The 17,752-nt window shown below is 39.4% G+C and overlaps 1 protein-coding gene across 1 annotated transcript in view; it reads right to left on the bottom strand.

Annotated features, from left to right (window-relative positions):
• The window catches only part of LOC108672465 (probable JmjC domain-containing histone demethylation protein 2C), a 133,368-nt gene extending 116,542 nt beyond the window's left edge, over positions 1 to 16,826 (bottom strand). Inside the window, exons 1-6 of the mRNA XM_018160132.1 lie at positions 16,812 to 16,826; positions 15,709 to 15,888; positions 12,049 to 12,165; positions 5,051 to 5,254; positions 4,770 to 4,854; positions 1,843 to 1,925 (exon numbers count right to left, since the gene is read on the bottom strand). Of these exons, the coding sequence (XP_018015621.1) occupies positions 1,843 to 1,925; positions 4,770 to 4,854; positions 5,051 to 5,254; positions 12,049 to 12,165; positions 15,709 to 15,888; positions 16,812 to 16,826 (684 nt within the window). The remainder of the gene's footprint in view (positions 1 to 1,842; positions 1,926 to 4,769; positions 4,855 to 5,050; positions 5,255 to 12,048; positions 12,166 to 15,708; positions 15,889 to 16,811) is intronic.
• Between the last annotated feature and the right edge of the window lie 926 nt (positions 16,827 to 17,752).

Genomic DNA, 17,752 nt, shown 5'->3' with positions numbered 1-17,752 from the left:
TAACTTAACAAAGCATATCGAGAACTATCATACACAGGCTACAACTGTATGGTCAACACAGGCTGCACTTGTGTACCGTGAAATACTCGATGCACTGCAGAGGACTTCAGGATCAAGGATTCAAACCTAAAACATGCATTTAAATTAAAATAATTTTTACCGGCCGTAAAATGTGTCCTGTGAACCATCTCTGCCTCTGCTTCACGTCCATAAAAAAATTCAATTGGAAAATTTCCAACGATATATGACCGATTCATTTGCTACATTAAAATTTACAAATAAATATTAAAAAATAAGTATTCTAATAATAAAATAATTCAATGATAACAAGTTATTATTAATTTATTATAATATTATATGTTATTAATTCGAGAACAGGTTCTTCAAAATATTTACTTGAACATTGGAACTATTGTCCGTGGAATTTGTTCGACGAAGAGGAAATTATGAGTGCAAAGAAATAAAACAACAATTGTAATAACATTTCCAAGAACGTAACAAGTTGAAACACCGCATAGCTAACCAAACTTCGGTGAAGACATCAAACAAAAACAAGCCAAATTGAGATCCCCACGAGAAACTTCAGTCGACCTACATATCCGAAGACCGACTAACCCTGAACTTCGGCACGAGACCAAACTTTGAGGTCTATACTTCGCACAAAAAACTGGCCGCGTTTAAAGCAGTTCAACTTCCGAAAGAATGTCATGAAAAGACGTCGTCAGATTAACTCGAAGTCTGCAAAGAAGGCGGTAATGTTCAGCGAGAGGAACCGCGATTGAGTGTGACGAGGCAAAAAAGATTCACAATAAAACTTAACACGAGCCTGCAATTATATGTATTGTCGAAATACTTTTTACAGGCGAAATTATTTACCACGATAAAACAAATTCCTCCAACCGAAAAAATACACATAAGGTAAATATGTAGATATTAATTAAAAATTCATGATAGGTTAACGGAGAAAATTTCGCTAGAAAAGCTACACCAGAATGTTGGCCTCGTTCTTTATGAATGCGATTTACGTTAATAAGAAAAATATTTAGGTTCTAGCACATGTAATATAAACTAATAGGAATTCGATTGATCGTGGAACGATGCAGAAATCAATGCAGAAAAAAGTAGAAGAAACTTAACTTTCGCATCACGATATCTCGACTTGCTGTTGTATCTACTGCTCTGCACGGGAATTAAAAAAGTCATACGCGCCCATTCTCGTTAACGGTTGCCTAATTTGCTTATCTAAACCTGACTGCATTTCTAAAATAGCGCGAGCGACATGGCACACGTGCAAAAAATAAATTCCTCTTTATATGTCGGCCACGACTACACGATAACGACTGGAACGAACATACAACTGAAATAATATAGTAATATCATAATAATAGCGGTTTTAGCATTTATTAGGCCGTTGGCCCCTCTCTCCTCCAATCCTGGTACTCTGAACTTATTTAACCACTGGGCCACTCAGTGGTGAAAGAAATTTGTTAAAGTGGTTAAATGAAGAGAAATTGGACCCGAACGCAGGAGTTTACTATAAGGAATCGAAACTTCCAAAAGGAATAAAGAACTAATCAAAATAGTTTACATAGTATCACGTGCAAAATTATAACTTAAATTATTTTCATTTCTATTCAACGAATCTTCTACAGTAATTCTATTTAATGGAAAAGCTTTTCCCATTAACTGAGATACGGTACTAACAAAATGTATCATTTAAATAGCTCATAAACAAGCGTCAGAATGAATTTGTTAGAAAAAGAAGGCTGGGAGCTAGATCCGTTCGGAAGATTTACCAAAGACTGATAAACAGAAAAGGTGAAGAGATATTACACTGCTCACCCCTGAGGCCTGCAGGGCTGCGTGGCTGCGGGACCGGCGAGATGTGATGCCCACGCTCTCGCCTCTCAAGATGCTCTCCACAACTGTAGGTCAAAAACACCGCCATCATTACTACAAAAATTAGTAACAGAAATATTGATTACGTCTTAAAGCAGGTTCGAATTCATAAATGAAATTTCGGTAAACAAAAACAGTGACGAACCAAGAGATTTAGGCATATCAAATAAAGACAATCTCGCACGGTCACGAAACTGCGAAACTAAAACTAAGAATACTGAACAACTTTCTACTCAAAAACGCATCTAGAAAATGATTTATTTAAAAATTATTAAAAAGTAGACATTGTCAAGTGACCGCCTTGAATGATCGGAATATTGAATTCTAATAATCTCAAGGGAGGCCTTCGTTGACGCACACAATGAAGCATGAATGAAGTCTTCAAAAACACCACAATATTTCCTCGTAATCAAACCTGAAAAAATTGATTTAAGTATATTTCTGTTCAGAGGTTATTATCACTATTTTATACGTATTATTTAAGCAGTAATACGGGTCCGACATCGGTAGCAGTTTTGGCCAATAAAACATTCAATAGCGAACAATAGACGATCAACAATAGCAAACGAAAGACGATCAACATTTCAGAAGGCTTTATTTAGCTTTCCAATAAGATTCTGTGCATTGGCTTACAACACCAAACATTATTCAAAATTTCAGCGGAGAAACGGCTGAATCTCGCACACTCTCCCTTAAAAAAATCAGCGCTATTCGAACAAGGAAAGTTTGGAATCCAGTACATAAAAACAGATTCATTTTTGTTCCCTTCGATTCAAGGAATAACATCCATTTCCTGCTTCATTCCGAATAGTTGCACAGAATAATGGTCAATAAATTTCCAAACTTCTTTCAAAGCATCTCAATACTTCAAGGACGTCCGATGATGTAATCGATAATAGTCAATACATCTTATTTTAAGATAAAAATCAGAGCTTGCACTTCAATTGTATTCCTACGGAAGCACAAGAGCTTTCAACAAATTGGACTTTCCTCTCTGCAGTTATAAAAAGCCGGATTTCAGTACAATAAAATATACGATTTGCCTCAATGCCCGAGGGGGAAGCGAAGAGTAATATAAGAGAAATGACGCAAGCTGACATCGTCCATTGTAAGTCTAATTTTTAAAATGAAAAAAAAAACTTGATGCTACAATGCTTCAGAATGTATAAGGTTGGATGTGGAGGAGGACGGCGTCATTCCGTTTACGTCCAAAATTTCTGTGAGCGCAGAAAAAGCGACTGACAGCTACGATTGTTTTCAAACGCTGAATTTTTTTTAATTGCATTGCTATATATACTACGCATTATCGGTATTATTTTATTCAAAACCTGCGCGACAGAAAGACTGGCTGGAAGACCGACGACTACTCCGTAATTTTTTCAATCAAGAACTTGACGAGGGAATTAAATCATAAAAATTTTATTCTGATGTATTTCATCTGCAGTTCCTCTTTAGTTTACTACATTGAAGGAAAAATTTCTGAAATAGTGTCGTGCTGCATTAATGCAACATTATTGTATACTCAACTGACTTTAAAGTCTGCCTCTTCTACTAACATGTATTATGAACTGCAAGCTACCTGGTAGTGAAAACATGGCCAAAGTATGAATCTATGTAGATGGTGGCGGTTGAGAACCACTGATCAGTGAGAGCGGCGACGCTTGGTGTGAATGGATGTATACATGCAAGAGGAATGAGAGGAGAGAGGATGAGGGCTTTATGTGTGATGGGGACGTTAGGGGAACAGCCATAAGCACCTGCTGGGAGAATGTGAGGCACATGACAGGTAATTCTCAATGAAGGGCGGAGGGGGAAGTAGTGATGTAGAGCATGAGAGAGCAGCTGTGAAGTGGATTGCTGTACCTTTAGGCGTGTCAGAGGGAGCAACTGTTTCTACGATTGACTGCAAAAATATACTTGGGAAGGACACAGGCTGGTCGTCTATATTGAGGCAAATAATGTATAATAATGTAATGGCTGGTCGTATAGATGCTGAGAAAATGGAGGATACGGAGGAGGAAGATGACAAAAAAATAGTCTCGATGATAGGCGAAGGAAAAATCAATGAATTATTCAACACTACAGTACAAGCATTTCAGTGAACAACAATGAAATACCTTATGAAAACGAAATAATAAGCGAAGTAAAAAAAAATGCACAAAGGACAACAAGCTCGCAATTTCATAAAGAACGTGGAACATCCAGCGGAGCTAAAAAGATAAGGTAATATCGAATGCAAAAGTTCGGGAAATTTGGTAGCACCATAAATATGGCAGCGTTTCTTAGCGAGGCTGGGCAGATGAAGGCCGGCGGCTAAAGCCGTTAATGCTTCCTGCCACACGACGGCCTTGACCAAGAACATGGACATGGAAGGCTGTGGAGGTATTATGTTCAAGGACTCGAGATTTTATTTACGAAGACTAATTTTCCAGGCAATTAACGCAAAGCTTAGCTGTATCAGGAAGGCTGATGATGCTGGAGGCTGCTTTAACGTAGGCAAAACGCATGAACAAATCGCTAAGTCAGTGGCATCGCATAAACGGCTTCCAAGGACGTCAGTATTCGGATGCATAGTGACTTCAAAAATAAACATGGCCCCACCTCAACTACCAATAAAAGCCAAGCTTCGTCTCAGAAAACTCGAAACTGAAAATCATGATTGCGATTTGAACCAAAAATCAGCTCAGACACGGGAATAAAAAATATGATCTTTAACTGGAAAGTGTTATTATTCTAAACATATTATCAGACATTAGTCTAGTTCCCTTCATGATTTAAAAGAATTAGCCGATATGAAATGATAAAATTTGGTCTCGACAATGAGCATACCTCAAAAGGCTAATTAGTATTTATTCATACTTCTTACTAACCTCCTTCGCCCAGTAGCCTGATCTGCAGGAGGCAGGGATCTTCAGAGTGTTCCTCCAGGACAGTGTCGTCCGTCACCGTCAGCTCCTGCAAGCAGAACATCGTCGGTAACTTCTGTCCATTAGCTAATTTTTTATCTAATTGCAATTCCTTCATTATTCTGACTGATTTATTGCTAATACTTACATTATATAATTCCTCACATATTTATACAAATTTTATCTTAGCAACCTACAAGAGTGGCGATGACTAGTTTCATCTATGTTAGTGACGAAGCAAGTACCTTTGTAGTGTCATTGTAGTTAACGATGACTGCAGTGTACCACTGCGTGGTGCCCTCGGCCCTGTAGACCTGCACTCTGAAGCCCACGAGTACAGAAGGCGTGTCGACGAGGATGCGTTGGCCGTCCTGCTCCGCCAGCCAAGCTCGCACCGCAGCCTCGGCCTCCGGCACGCCACGGCATGGCGAGATGCAAGCGCTGCCTTCCTGTTCACGTGTCAGACAACCGAGCGTTAGGGTACGCACACAGTGAAAGCAGGTTGCCAGCGTGCTGGTTACCTGCTCAGGCTGGCGCCTGAAACCATAGAATACAGAAGCCTATTCGTACAGGTTTTCACTGTGAACACTTACATTATTATCCTATGTTCAGTCTTGTGGCAGGTTGGAGCAAGTTGCCCGCACGGGAAAACCTGCTTTCACTGTGTGGGTACCCTAAGAGAGGTGCTGTCGTATTAACCTTCTACCGCCGTGTGTCACTCTCCGGGAACATAACTTTAAACTTAAATTATATGTACACTATTGAGTGCAGCAAGCTGACTACGTTTGTACACAACAGAGAACATTTTAAAGTTGTCGTACGTGGCGGCAACCATCAGTGCAAGTCATTTTGCGCTCACTAGAACGTATCCTTTTTGGGAAGTAGGAATGTGGCAATGTTGCTCCGGTTACTCATGGCAGGCGGTAAAGGTTAACTTAGTGTGCAGGTAGGATTCCAATAATTCGGCATAAGCCTCGTCTTATTTCCTGTGAAATACGCTATAACCCTATATATTTCTTTCGATAAAGTGATGCAAACATGAAGGAACAGTTTTCAAGACGAAGAAACCTCAAACAGTGAATATTGCAAACTATGCTATCATTACATATAATAAATTTTCTGTTAATTCCGACACCTCTCAATTCAGCAGGTATATAAATATTATACACGTGTGTTATTGCAAGCTGAGATGCAATAACGCGCGATAAAAAATGTAAGTGGTTGCCATCGAATACGCACCACACTCTGAATCACGTGTGGGAAAATTAAAGTGAACACTCAGCATGTGTCGGATGTGATAATAGAATCTTGGTTTCAGTTCATGGAACGACATTTGAAGGGCCTCTCGCGTGTGAAAATACAGGATAAACTTCCCACTCAGCCACTCAAGCACAAAATGGCTAGTAGGGAGTAGATTCAACTCTTAAAATGTTCGCATTTTCACGCACTATAAAAGACGATATTAACTTCTTTAAAATCATGTTTATTAGAAAAAATGCATTTCCATAGAGTAATAAAGTCTTACAATGCCTGCAAATAAAACGTATAGGTTCAATTTGAATGCTAAGTAAACTAATCAAACTCAAATCAAATTGAATTGGTTCGTTCCGACATCGTTGCCGCACTTTTGCAGCCTCGTCTTGAGCAGACAGCCTGCGATTCTCGTGTTTCTTTGCTGGCTCATTTGCATGACCTGCAATGCAGTAAAATAGGCAAACACACCCAGACTCAAGTTGCAATGAAAATGAAACAAGGTCCAGGACTCTTTGGCAGGGCAGAGGAAGGAAGAGGGCCGACGTCGCAGTGATCGGCCTAGAGCACCCGACACAAATTACCAATCAATTCCTATTTGGGCCGACAGCAATGGCCTCTTGGTAGGAAAAGACGACAGAAAGGTTATTTGGAGCCGAGCCAGCTGGCCGACCAGAGATATGGAGCCACCAAAGAGGAATGAGTCTCCAAAAGTTTGCAAATAAAACTCAATGAAGTTTGTAGGAAGTTATCCAAGAGAGCAGCGCGATTTATCTGCCATTGGACCTGATCCATTATTTAACGCATGCCGACGTAGAAACGGGCAACCTCGATTTTCAATTACGAGCGCGGTTTAAAAAATTACTGTTTAAAAATGACAATATTAGAGTAAAGTAATGAGCAATAATTGGCTTTAAATGGTAATCAATTTTCAATTTGTGTGGCGTAACGTAGAATTTATAATGTAGCGATTTACAAAACGTAAAACCTCAGAATAAATAAGTTTTAGAATTCCTTGCAAGGCACGACTTTAGCAATGGCAGTACGTGGAGTGGAATCTTAATCAATCAGTACTCGAAATTATTATTGCTCTACAGCAGCAGAGAGAGCAACTTATTTTATTACACCTGTGCATAAGATTTTGCCTGCTCAAGACATAATTTTAGACCAATTACCAAAATATATAATTACCCATGGATTTAGAGGGCCTACATGGAAGGATTGAGACAAACAGTAAAATTAATTTATGGACTATATACTTAACTCTGTTATTTACAATTTGATTGGAAAATCGATAGATGGCTAAGGTTTTATTGCGAATGATAACTTTGCCAAGAAATTTAATTAGGCTCTATTAGCGTATAAACAAGCAAAATCAATGAGAGTAAAAATTTAAGTCGGATCAACCATGCTTGCTATTCAAAAAGAAGAGGAAATACCGTTGGTTTCTCACTTAACTCCCTAGTTTACAAAATCAACCGAGGACAGCATTCAATACTGTGATTTTAAGGGCATTATTAAGCTGAGAAACCTTAAGAAAATTGTCTTCTGCGAAAAGCAAGAACTCGTAGAGCTCCATACTATAGGTAGTTCATGCACGTTTCGAGCTCAAGATCTTTAGAATTCTGAAAAGAAGAAAAGAATTCCCAGTTCTACCAAATTGATTGTGCAAGAGATACAAACGCTGCCTCCTAAACGAGCCTGGATTGCAGTCGTTCTCCAAGTGTAACTTCATTGCGGACGCTGTGGTATCATAAATCGGCGCTTACATTTGATACGCGCACGTCTCGGACATGCCAATAGCTATTTTCGACGTCAATCAACCGCTATGTACTAACTTCATATCTTAAATTCCAGTGAGAAGTTGGGCATCATTGAACAAATTAAGGCGATCATAAATAAGCAATTTGCGTCCGCTGTAGAGCTAAATTTTACATACTGTTGTGCAAGTAGTAATTGAAAAAAATTGTAATGTGAATAATACTGTTTTACGATTCAGACAATCGAATGTTGGTATGATCTAAATTTTTTAAACCTGATAGTTTAGGCTGCATACAAAAGGATTAGATGAATTAACTAAACCGATCCTAAGATTGACAACTACTTCTCTGAATAGCGTCCAAGAATCTAGGATCCATATATAAAGCGAGCCCGAGAAAACGATAACAAAAATAAATAGAAGCTGGAAGCAGGGTAATTAGCAAGCAAAAGCTCGAAAAGCAGCCGCTTGACATTGAATAAGTTTTTTCTTCTTTTTATCTAAAGGAAAAATATTTACACAATCATTGTTCCAGAAGGACTGCAAACCCTGTCAAGTCCATGCAATCTATACATTATGGGAAGCTGGCGTAACAAAAACAGACGACATAGCAATGATTGAGAGGTGCCGCCATATACTGTGCGTCTCGTAGCATACAAGAAACTTACATCATCCAGTTCGATGAATACTTTTATTGCAAGTGCCCTCAAGTAGAATGAAATGGTATTATAGTTTAAGAGCACAATTAAATTTTTATATCCTAGTTAAATGCTGACAAAAAGCAACTGGGGACCAAAGGGCACTACCATGCAGCCGTTCAAATGCAGATGCCCTAATTTTTTATTAAAATTTATTGATTTGTGTTGAAGGCCTCGCATGAGACGATAATAACTTTAAGACGCGTCCAAGGTCCGAGAAGATTAACATTAGAATTAGAAGACTTGATGCTGGAGACCTCACCTTGACGCACGCATTGATCAGCTATACGTGCACCTAATTTGATTACGCACAAGAAAGTCAAGCATTGATCAGCTACGTGCACCTAATTTAATTACGCACACAAAAGTGACGCACACAATAATTCTTAAGAGGCTGGTGAGCTAACTCTAAAATTTTCGAAGTTTAAATGACCACGAGAAATAAGTTCTTACAGACCTGAAAAAGTCAGGTTAAGTGACATATAAAAATGAATTTTGAGAGAAAGAAAAATTCGTTCGTTAAATAACTTTCGGAATTTACTGTGATTCGATTGCATAAATACCGGTACCAGCAACCTTTCGCACGATCTGAGTACACACAAATTATCCTCAACAAAACTTTGCACCCAAAATCAACATCGAATTCCGTGGGGACGCAGAAAAGTGCCACTAGAAAAATAGTTCTTTGCGCAAACGATATTCGTTAGTTAGTTATTTCTGTTTTGTCCTAATCCGCACCAGGTTGCGAATAAATGGTGCGATGATAAACTTTCAAAATCCCTTCACAAGTTTCCATGATTTTAGAGTAATAATTTACGAGATGAGAGTCAATTCAGAGAGCAATAAAGCTGATATTTTTGTACGCGGAAATGCGGTCGTCATGACAACGGCAGCACCAGGATCTCCTGCGTGATGTTCTGCGGCGACGAAGGTGGCAGAGCGAAGCGCTGTTCAGCTTCAATAAACAAGTTTAAAAAATAGAGATGTCCTCAACACGCACAAGGAGATATTCTCAAATTCGGAACCTCTAGAGAAAAAGCAAGGTCGGCCTTCTTCAATAGTGATGCAATTCTCTTCTTCCAGTTCTTCTGATAACATCATAACTTATAGAAATATTGATTCGGGAATTCGTCCGCAGTTCACGTCAAGTCAAACGTTGTTGAGACTTCACTCCATGTTGTGCTTGCCAGGTCTAATTTTTTTTGTTGTCTTTGTGATATAAACGGCCTCTTTTAAATTTTCTACACAGTTAGTATCGTCATGGCAAAAGCAACAGCAGTCTCACACATCGACCGTTGCATTACTTGTAAAGAGCGCACACGCTATTTATACAGACCTTATATGAATACGCAGTTAATTGTACCCTAATGTGAAGCGAGATTTATGGTGTGTCCATCTATTCTGCAATGATACACCTATAGAATATGTCTTGGTGCAGCTACAAACAGACTGGAAAGATGCACGTTGATGAGATTAATTTCACAAATAATGCAAAATGACAGTTGTTTGCATTAATTTACGCAATAATACTTGCAATTTGACATTGGAACACAAAGATAGGTACAAGTGAACGGAGGTAAAACGATTTCATCTATCTAACAAAAAATTGGGGTTCGGTTCTAGTGGTGGCGAGCGGCAGCTGGTCGACGTACTCATTATCCTGCATAATTCTGTCCAGCTTCTCAATTTCGACAAAGATTTTTGTCCAGTAACAGGTTTAAAAGCTGAGTGCAAGGTCGACAGCGTGGCCCGGTAGGCGCATGGGCAATGCTATACGTCGAGGCCAGTCTTTGGAAAGAGCACAGCTCGCAATAGCAACTAATAAGGCTGAAAAAAACATGATACTTTCACTGTAAACAAAAGCAGATCAGTACGTAGTCATGACAACCTCCCAAGCGTCGTCATGGAAACACAGCTCGAGTGAAGGCGGGCTTCCAGTAAAAATGGGCGGAGTTTGTTGCTGGTGGGAGGAATTTGAGGCCGGTGCACATCGTGCAATATGCATCCTGCAGACTTGGGCGGGTTTGAGTCCAAAATAGGCGGATCTCGAGAACTCCTAACAAAATTTATGAGGTCGACTAAAAAAGAAGGCGGAAAAAGTAACGAGCCCAGTCTAAAAATAGGAAATATCTCAGAAATTTATTTGTCCAAACAAGGGCATTTTTTACTTCAGAAAGCGCTGCGAAATTCGATCATTGGTTGTGATCGCAAACAAGTTAAATCCAGCTGGTTTTAGGTGATAATCACTCCCTCAAGCAACACTCACTGAGAGTACGAGCATGACTAATGTTTTAGTACAAACTATTAACAGCTCAGTGATTGATGGAGTGCTTCAAGTGAGGAGAAGCACAAACGCTATGCGCTAACCTACACCGCTATATACATTGCTTCCACAGGTAGATATCCAAGAGCGATGCGCATAACTATCAATACAGTAACGTTTAAGTTCGTAAATGTAAGCGTACGAATATGTGCTTCATTTAATAACTAATCTTTCAATTGTTAATTATTCAAAAAACTTCAAAGGCTCAATATTATAATCCCATGCCTCCAGAACTTGGATGAGTTGAAAGCAAAGCAAAGTTAATCAGTGAGCATAGATGGGCCGACAATTCAGCACTGTGCTGACTTTTATTGCCGAGTTTACCCTGCGTGTAAATTTTCTTTGAATTTCATTAAAGAAAATTTTGCCAAACCACCAGCTCAATCTGAAATTGATGCTATAGAAAATTATTTTAGTGGATTGACAACATCGACTATAAGTAACCTTGAAGAATCAAGACTTTGAAGAATCAAGGGAGCAACTCGAAAGACAAATACATTTATTTCGAGAATAAAGCTAAATAAGAATGTAAAGGCCAATAGAATTATAGTAACTACCAAATAATTTTGAACACCATGGATCGCAATCTACTCTAAAACCGAATCATTAATAATATTCACCGTACTTGAACCGATATTAAACGTAATAAATTTAATGGCGATTTTATCTGCGAAATATAGTATAAGCTTCTTGTCAGTAGAAGATCCAGCCAGAGTGCACAGTTAACGTGAATACGTCTCTCGGAGTAAAGATGCACAAACATTCAACTATTCCAAGAACTTCCACGTTATTAAATAAGTTAACTGACACCATGCAAGCTGTTTCTTCTAATCTTCTTACAAAAATAGTGAACATCTCAGAACTCAAGCTGAATGCCTTGGGTTACCAACTAGATAGTTAATTTGGAGGCGCATTACTCTTGGCCATATATATAAAACTAATAAAAGTAACTGAATACACATCTGAGTTTAAGGAAGCCCACTACTCCTCAGAGCATGAACCTCTACCAGAAAGATGTTAGTAAAGGTACATCTAATATTGGAGCAGGAGTGTAAGACAGACCTGGTGAGGCTCGAGATCAGGGTCGAGGTGTTCGATGGCCACAGCATGAACCCTTACCAGAAAGATGTTAGTAAAGGCACACCTAGTATTGGGACTGCTATGTCCCAAACAAGTACCAAGATTACCAAGTACCAAGAGTGGTGGACAGACCTGGTGAGGCTCGAGATCATCAGGGTCGAGGTGTTCGATGGCGCGGTCCGTGAGATACTCCACGGGCTGGTAACGATGTTCGCTCAGGCCCACGTTGTCCACCAGCAATACGAATTTCTGTAAAGGCCCAATTTACGACTAATTACTCAACTTTAATCTCGTATAAACAGAAACATTAAGAATTACTCAGTGATCTTATTAGTATTGTTGTGCATTATTTCCTCAATGCCGGCAATCCGGCTTTAGTGGGCAACTGAAACAATCGGCAATATCATTAAGCCTAGTGCAATTCATTAACGAATTACGTATGAATCTGACAGCAAACAGTTAAAGTGAGTTCGACCAATTACGGTCTTTCAGAACCTGGAATTTTCATGTCAACAAGTGGTAACATACAATGTCACGGAGTCATGAAAAATCTCGTCTTGAACACAAGCAATATAAATAGCATTTACTTGGGCAGAATTCTTTTTGTGTCATGACAAATCGTAAAAATATACTTTTACATCCCTATAAATCTTTCTCTTCGTATTCATTTAGAAAAATAAAATTTTAACGCCAAATGCACAGCGACGCATAAAAACTTATGCTAAAAACGCCATCAAAACAAAAGTAGAGACTGAAGTTCCCTGGCAGCCATTAAGTCCGAGAGTCTCCCAACCAAGAGCAGCATTCAAATGGTTCTTAAGATCACTTGAGAGGAAATTTACGGTCTGGAAATATCTCAAAAAATATCCTTGCCTCTGGAGCGGTCGTCTCAAGCCCGCCTCTGCCACCGCCATAAAACCTCAATAAAACTCAGGCACACCTATGCGGTCAGCCGCCACGCGACGTGCACCTATAGCAAAGACTTAACGTACCCTATTTAAGGTGACCCAAATTTTTTTCATTGGGAATCCTTCATTCTGTGAGAAATTAATAGAATGAATAAATAAAGAGGTAATTGAGGAAATAAGTAGTTTAAAAAACATAACTATAAAATAGACAATATTTAAAAGTAGCACAAGAGTCCTGTTCGATTGAATAACTCTCATAAACATTAGATAATATAGTTCGCAAAAATCAAACGCATACGCTATATATCAAACTAATTAAATCAATGGTTTTACTCGATTATGATAGTACAACAGTTATTTTTAAGTACTCATCAACCAATTAAGTCTTCTTGCGGTCCAATAAGGGAATCAATACATTATCTATGTCAGTCACGAAGTTGATATCTTCTTCATTGGATCCTAGGGAGGCAACTGTTTCCTGAACCTAGCCATTTGCTATTTCAATGGTAAAATCATGCATCAGTTGTGCATTTCTATCAGCTGAAGCATAGATTACTGTGGAACCTTTCACAATTTTCTTGGCGGTTTTGTGGTCGGCACTATATATATATTTGCCCAGGTTACCGGTGCCCCTGTTTCGGTAATAATTCTGGAAGCCCTAGAAAATGAAAAAAAAAAATATAACTCAGTAGTCAGTACTCACTGCAGTGAGAGACAGAGAGCGCATTTTCTCGTCGACGAAAACTTGAGGTCACGGACGGACAGACAGACAGACGGACATGACGAGCACAATAGTGCATTTTTTCCATAAATGAGAAAATGCGCTAAAAATGACGAAGCTGTTCAAAATTATCACTCTAAGGTAACTCGGACTAATCTGTAAGCAGGATCTGTATGATCAGTGTTGATAGACATGCCTTCCATCATCAGTACCTACATATGTATAATATTCTTTCATAACTGACTGTTCTAGCACAAGAAGGCATTAGATGCTGGATCGTGGACTATTTAATTACAGTATCTGGTCAAACAATTCCGAAACCTCAGAAAATATTCAGTAGTTAAAAAGAGCCCTTGTTCCTAAGTAGATGAGGAGGATATTATCTAAATTATTGAGCAACACTGAAAAACTCGCGAATTTTCCAGTCCCTGAGACTGAAAGTCCCCTTTTCAGTCTCCCGAGGGTCCCTGCGCGTGAGCGTAAAGCCGACAATTAAAGCTGTTGAGCTGCAGAGCTATTTCCAGGTGCGAGACCGCAGTTCTTTTACATCGTTTTATGTGTGTTTCTTTTACATGGAATTATTGCAATCCAATAACCTAGATGTTTATTTATTTCATGTTTTTATTCTTGTAAATGGGAGCGGAGTACTGCCCTCTCTTTTTCCAGAGTCTTAATTACGTTGGACGGTTTCTCGTTGCTTAAATTGCTATTCAAGGGTTGATACAAATGCAAGGGAAGTGCAGGTATCTTATGATTGAACCAAAGATAACATTCCTACAGGGGAAGATCTGAATAGAATACAGAACACAGACACATTTAGAAGCTGTACTTGTCACATCAAACGTGCCCGAGTCCCAGAAGCAATAAAACGGATTCCCTTTTCAGGTACGATATGATAGAAAAGCACGCATGGTTTCAACATTTCACTGTAACAATATTTACAAAATTTTATCTCAGAGCTGCGGTGGTGAATCTTAAAACAATTTACATCACTCATACCCTAGTAGGTAGCTGTTTCATATGCTGACCGATCAATCGATCAAACGTCTACAGGAAAGAAAAGTAAGCCACTGAGTTTTTTGGATTAGAATCCAGAAGCCGTCAAGATTTTCAATGGTATACTTACACCAGCATTTATCTCACTTTCAGAAGATGATGTTTCCGAAACCGCTGAACTCCCTAAAAATAATCTTATTTAATGAGCTCTTTCTGTCCATTCAACTATATACTTCTCGTAATCTCTCTTTTCTTTCAGTATTTCATATATCTTGATAATCTTGGTACTTGTTTGGGACATAGCAGTCCCAGGCCACGATGGATCGCCGCCTCTGATTATCGTTCATCCGCCATCATTTGGGCCATTTCATGCATCCCTTCCTTTCTCGTCTTGACTTTCAAGAAAAAGTTGAATCCTGCGTATTCTATTCCATTCTCTTCCAAAATAAGATTCATATATGTGAGATTAGTTTGGTCGAGAGGTCCTTGACTCGAATTAAATATATCTAGCCAACTCCAAAAACGCAGTGGAACTTGTACCATGATATTCAGTCCCGGAATTCAATCAGCAAAAATAGGAAGCTGAGGTTCAATCACGTTCTACAACTCACGACATAAATTTCTATCGGATTTGCTAAATGAGCATGGTGGTAAGGATGAAGTCTAACAGTCGCAATCCTGATCGTTCCCGAAGGTTGCTCAATGTTACTGTACGTCTAACACACACTCGATCATAACTAAAACGCGATCTTAATAGAAACTTGGGATAATTTGGGAACCGCATGGACACCAGAAGTGAAAACCATATTGCTATAGAAGCACGGACGTGATTAGGCTCATATACAGTAGCTCACCAGCGCAGGATGCAGCTGGACACACTCGGTCATAATTAAAACGTGATCTTAATAGAAATTTGGGATAATTTTGGAAGTAATAACCGCATGGACGCCAGAAGTAAAACCATATTGCTATAGAAGCACGGACGTGATTAGGTTCATGTACAGTAGCTCACTAGCGCAGGATGCAGCTGGACACACTCGGTCATAATTAAAACGTGATCTTAATATAAATTTTGGATCTGGAAGTAATAACAGCATGGACGCCAGAAGTAAAAACCATATTGCTATAGAAGCACCGACATGATAAGGTTCATGTACAGTAGCTCACCAGCGCAGGATGGAGCTGGTGGTGAGCAGAGGCGCGCTGATGCCTGACGTGGTGCAGAGCCGTGGACCTCGCGGCATAGACCAGCGTGTGCTCTACGAGAAACACTTGGAAGCCGCCGCGCTGGTACACGCACACCCACTCTCGGCGCTCCCAAGGTCGGCCGTCGTATTCCACCAACACCTGAAACATGGCATCACAGTTAAACAATCATATCAACTCAGACACCAGCGTTGCAATAAATAATATAACTCAGTACTCACTGCAGTGAGTGACAGAGAGCGCATTTCTCGTCGACGAAAACTTGAAGTCACGGACGGACAGACGGACAGACAGACAGACGGACGGACGGACATGGCGAGCACAATAGTGCATTTTTTCCATAAATGAGAAAATGCGATAATAATGAATGAATAACCTAATGACTTTTAAAGAATTAGTTGAATGGTGAGATAGTCATTCTGATGATATTGTTTTAGGAGTCCAGTAACGTCAGTGAGTATGGGTTTTTCTTACAGCATAGCTTCAACATTATTGTTGAAGATTTAATTTTTAAGTCAAGTCCTGGGTAATGTTTGTAGAGTCTATATGGAGCAAGGGTGCGAGCTATTGCTTTAACTCACCCCAAATGTAGTTGACATAAACTCCGACCCAATGAGCTATGCGAATCAGCAATTCATTCTGGTCGGTTTTTCATCAGTATAAGTTGATTATCACATAACGTCCGGGTAAATAACTAGCGAACTTTCCTCGGCCAAGATGTATGAAAAAAATTCCTGCCCCGTTTGCCTGTGTCTTGAAAAGAGTGAACAAACCTCGGCGCATTCTTGAGCTGCAAATCGGAGCTGTCTAAGCCTTATATTTATTCGAGAATAGATCACATACAAGAGCGTGCATAGAGCCTGGTATCTCCCTGAGCATTCTCATATATTGGACTCTTATCTGGATGTATTTCCATAGATAGCACAGCCACAGAGCACATCGCCAGAGATAGCGTCGCAGATATAGACCATCACGCCAGCGCCGAAAACCATCGACCAAATCGCAAGCGCCTGCTACCCACTCCGCTAATATTGCAACTTCCACACCATTAAATATCTGCCCACCGTGTACTCGGACATCGCTAACTATTTACTAAGTTACCAAATTATTTGCAAACATTTACAAGATAACAATGAATATTCAGTCATATGGCCAGTGTGTGTCAACTTACGCGAAAAAACAGTCGAAATATAAAGTACATTTTCTTTCTTTTGCGGAATAAAAACGAGTTTTCATTGGATTTAAATGATAACTTGAATTGCTAGAATCTTTCATTTTCAATCGTATTCCACTAGTATAAAAACACCCGCACGGGACCGCAATAGGTGACCATCGCAGTGTCGGACTAGGTAGAAGTAGAACGTTAGCTACGAACGAAGCAGAAAGTGCGTAGCTCCAGGAATAAGCAACGTTAAACTGACCAAGCAACGGAAGCACAATGCATGGCATGCGCGTAAATTAGGATGATACCATGCTTCCCCTCATAAAACCTTGTTTACGAACACATTCGTTACATTCTGTGGGCAAAAATTATAGTAAGAATATGAAGCGGAGAGTTCAAATCCACCCATAGATGGCGCCACTCTCTGGCTTCCTGCCATGCCACGCCCATCGGCCAACGTCTTACAAGTTTATTTTACGTATTTACTCCTACATCATGATTCTGCAGGGAATCTCACAATAAAATTCAGTCACTGATACCATCTATTATTAATTTGTATGAATATTATATTAGAGCTTTTACCAACAACTTGTAAGTTGTTATTCCTCATAAGAAGCGAGAGCAGGGAGCAAAGGAGTAGTTAGGAGTAAGCTCCTCCCTCTGGTAGACACGCCCTCGTCAGAAGCACAGCCCAGTCGCAACAAACAAAAAATAAATGTTGCAAGTAAACACAATAGTATATAAAGATATCTACTTTAATCTCCATCCGCTTAATGAAAAGATTAGGAATAAGTGAAAAAATAAAAATGCCTAAGACCACATGTCATGAGCTTCAAACTTTTG

This window comes from Hyalella azteca, unplaced genomic scaffold, assembly GCF_000764305.2.
Source record: "Hyalella azteca isolate HAZT.00-mixed unplaced genomic scaffold, Hazt_2.0.2 contig7236, whole genome shotgun sequence".
NCBI classification, from domain to species: domain Eukaryota; kingdom Metazoa; phylum Arthropoda; class Malacostraca; order Amphipoda; family Hyalellidae; genus Hyalella; species Hyalella azteca.
The sequence above is the reverse complement of the archived record's forward strand: the minus strand, read 5'-3'. Positions and strand labels throughout refer to the sequence as shown.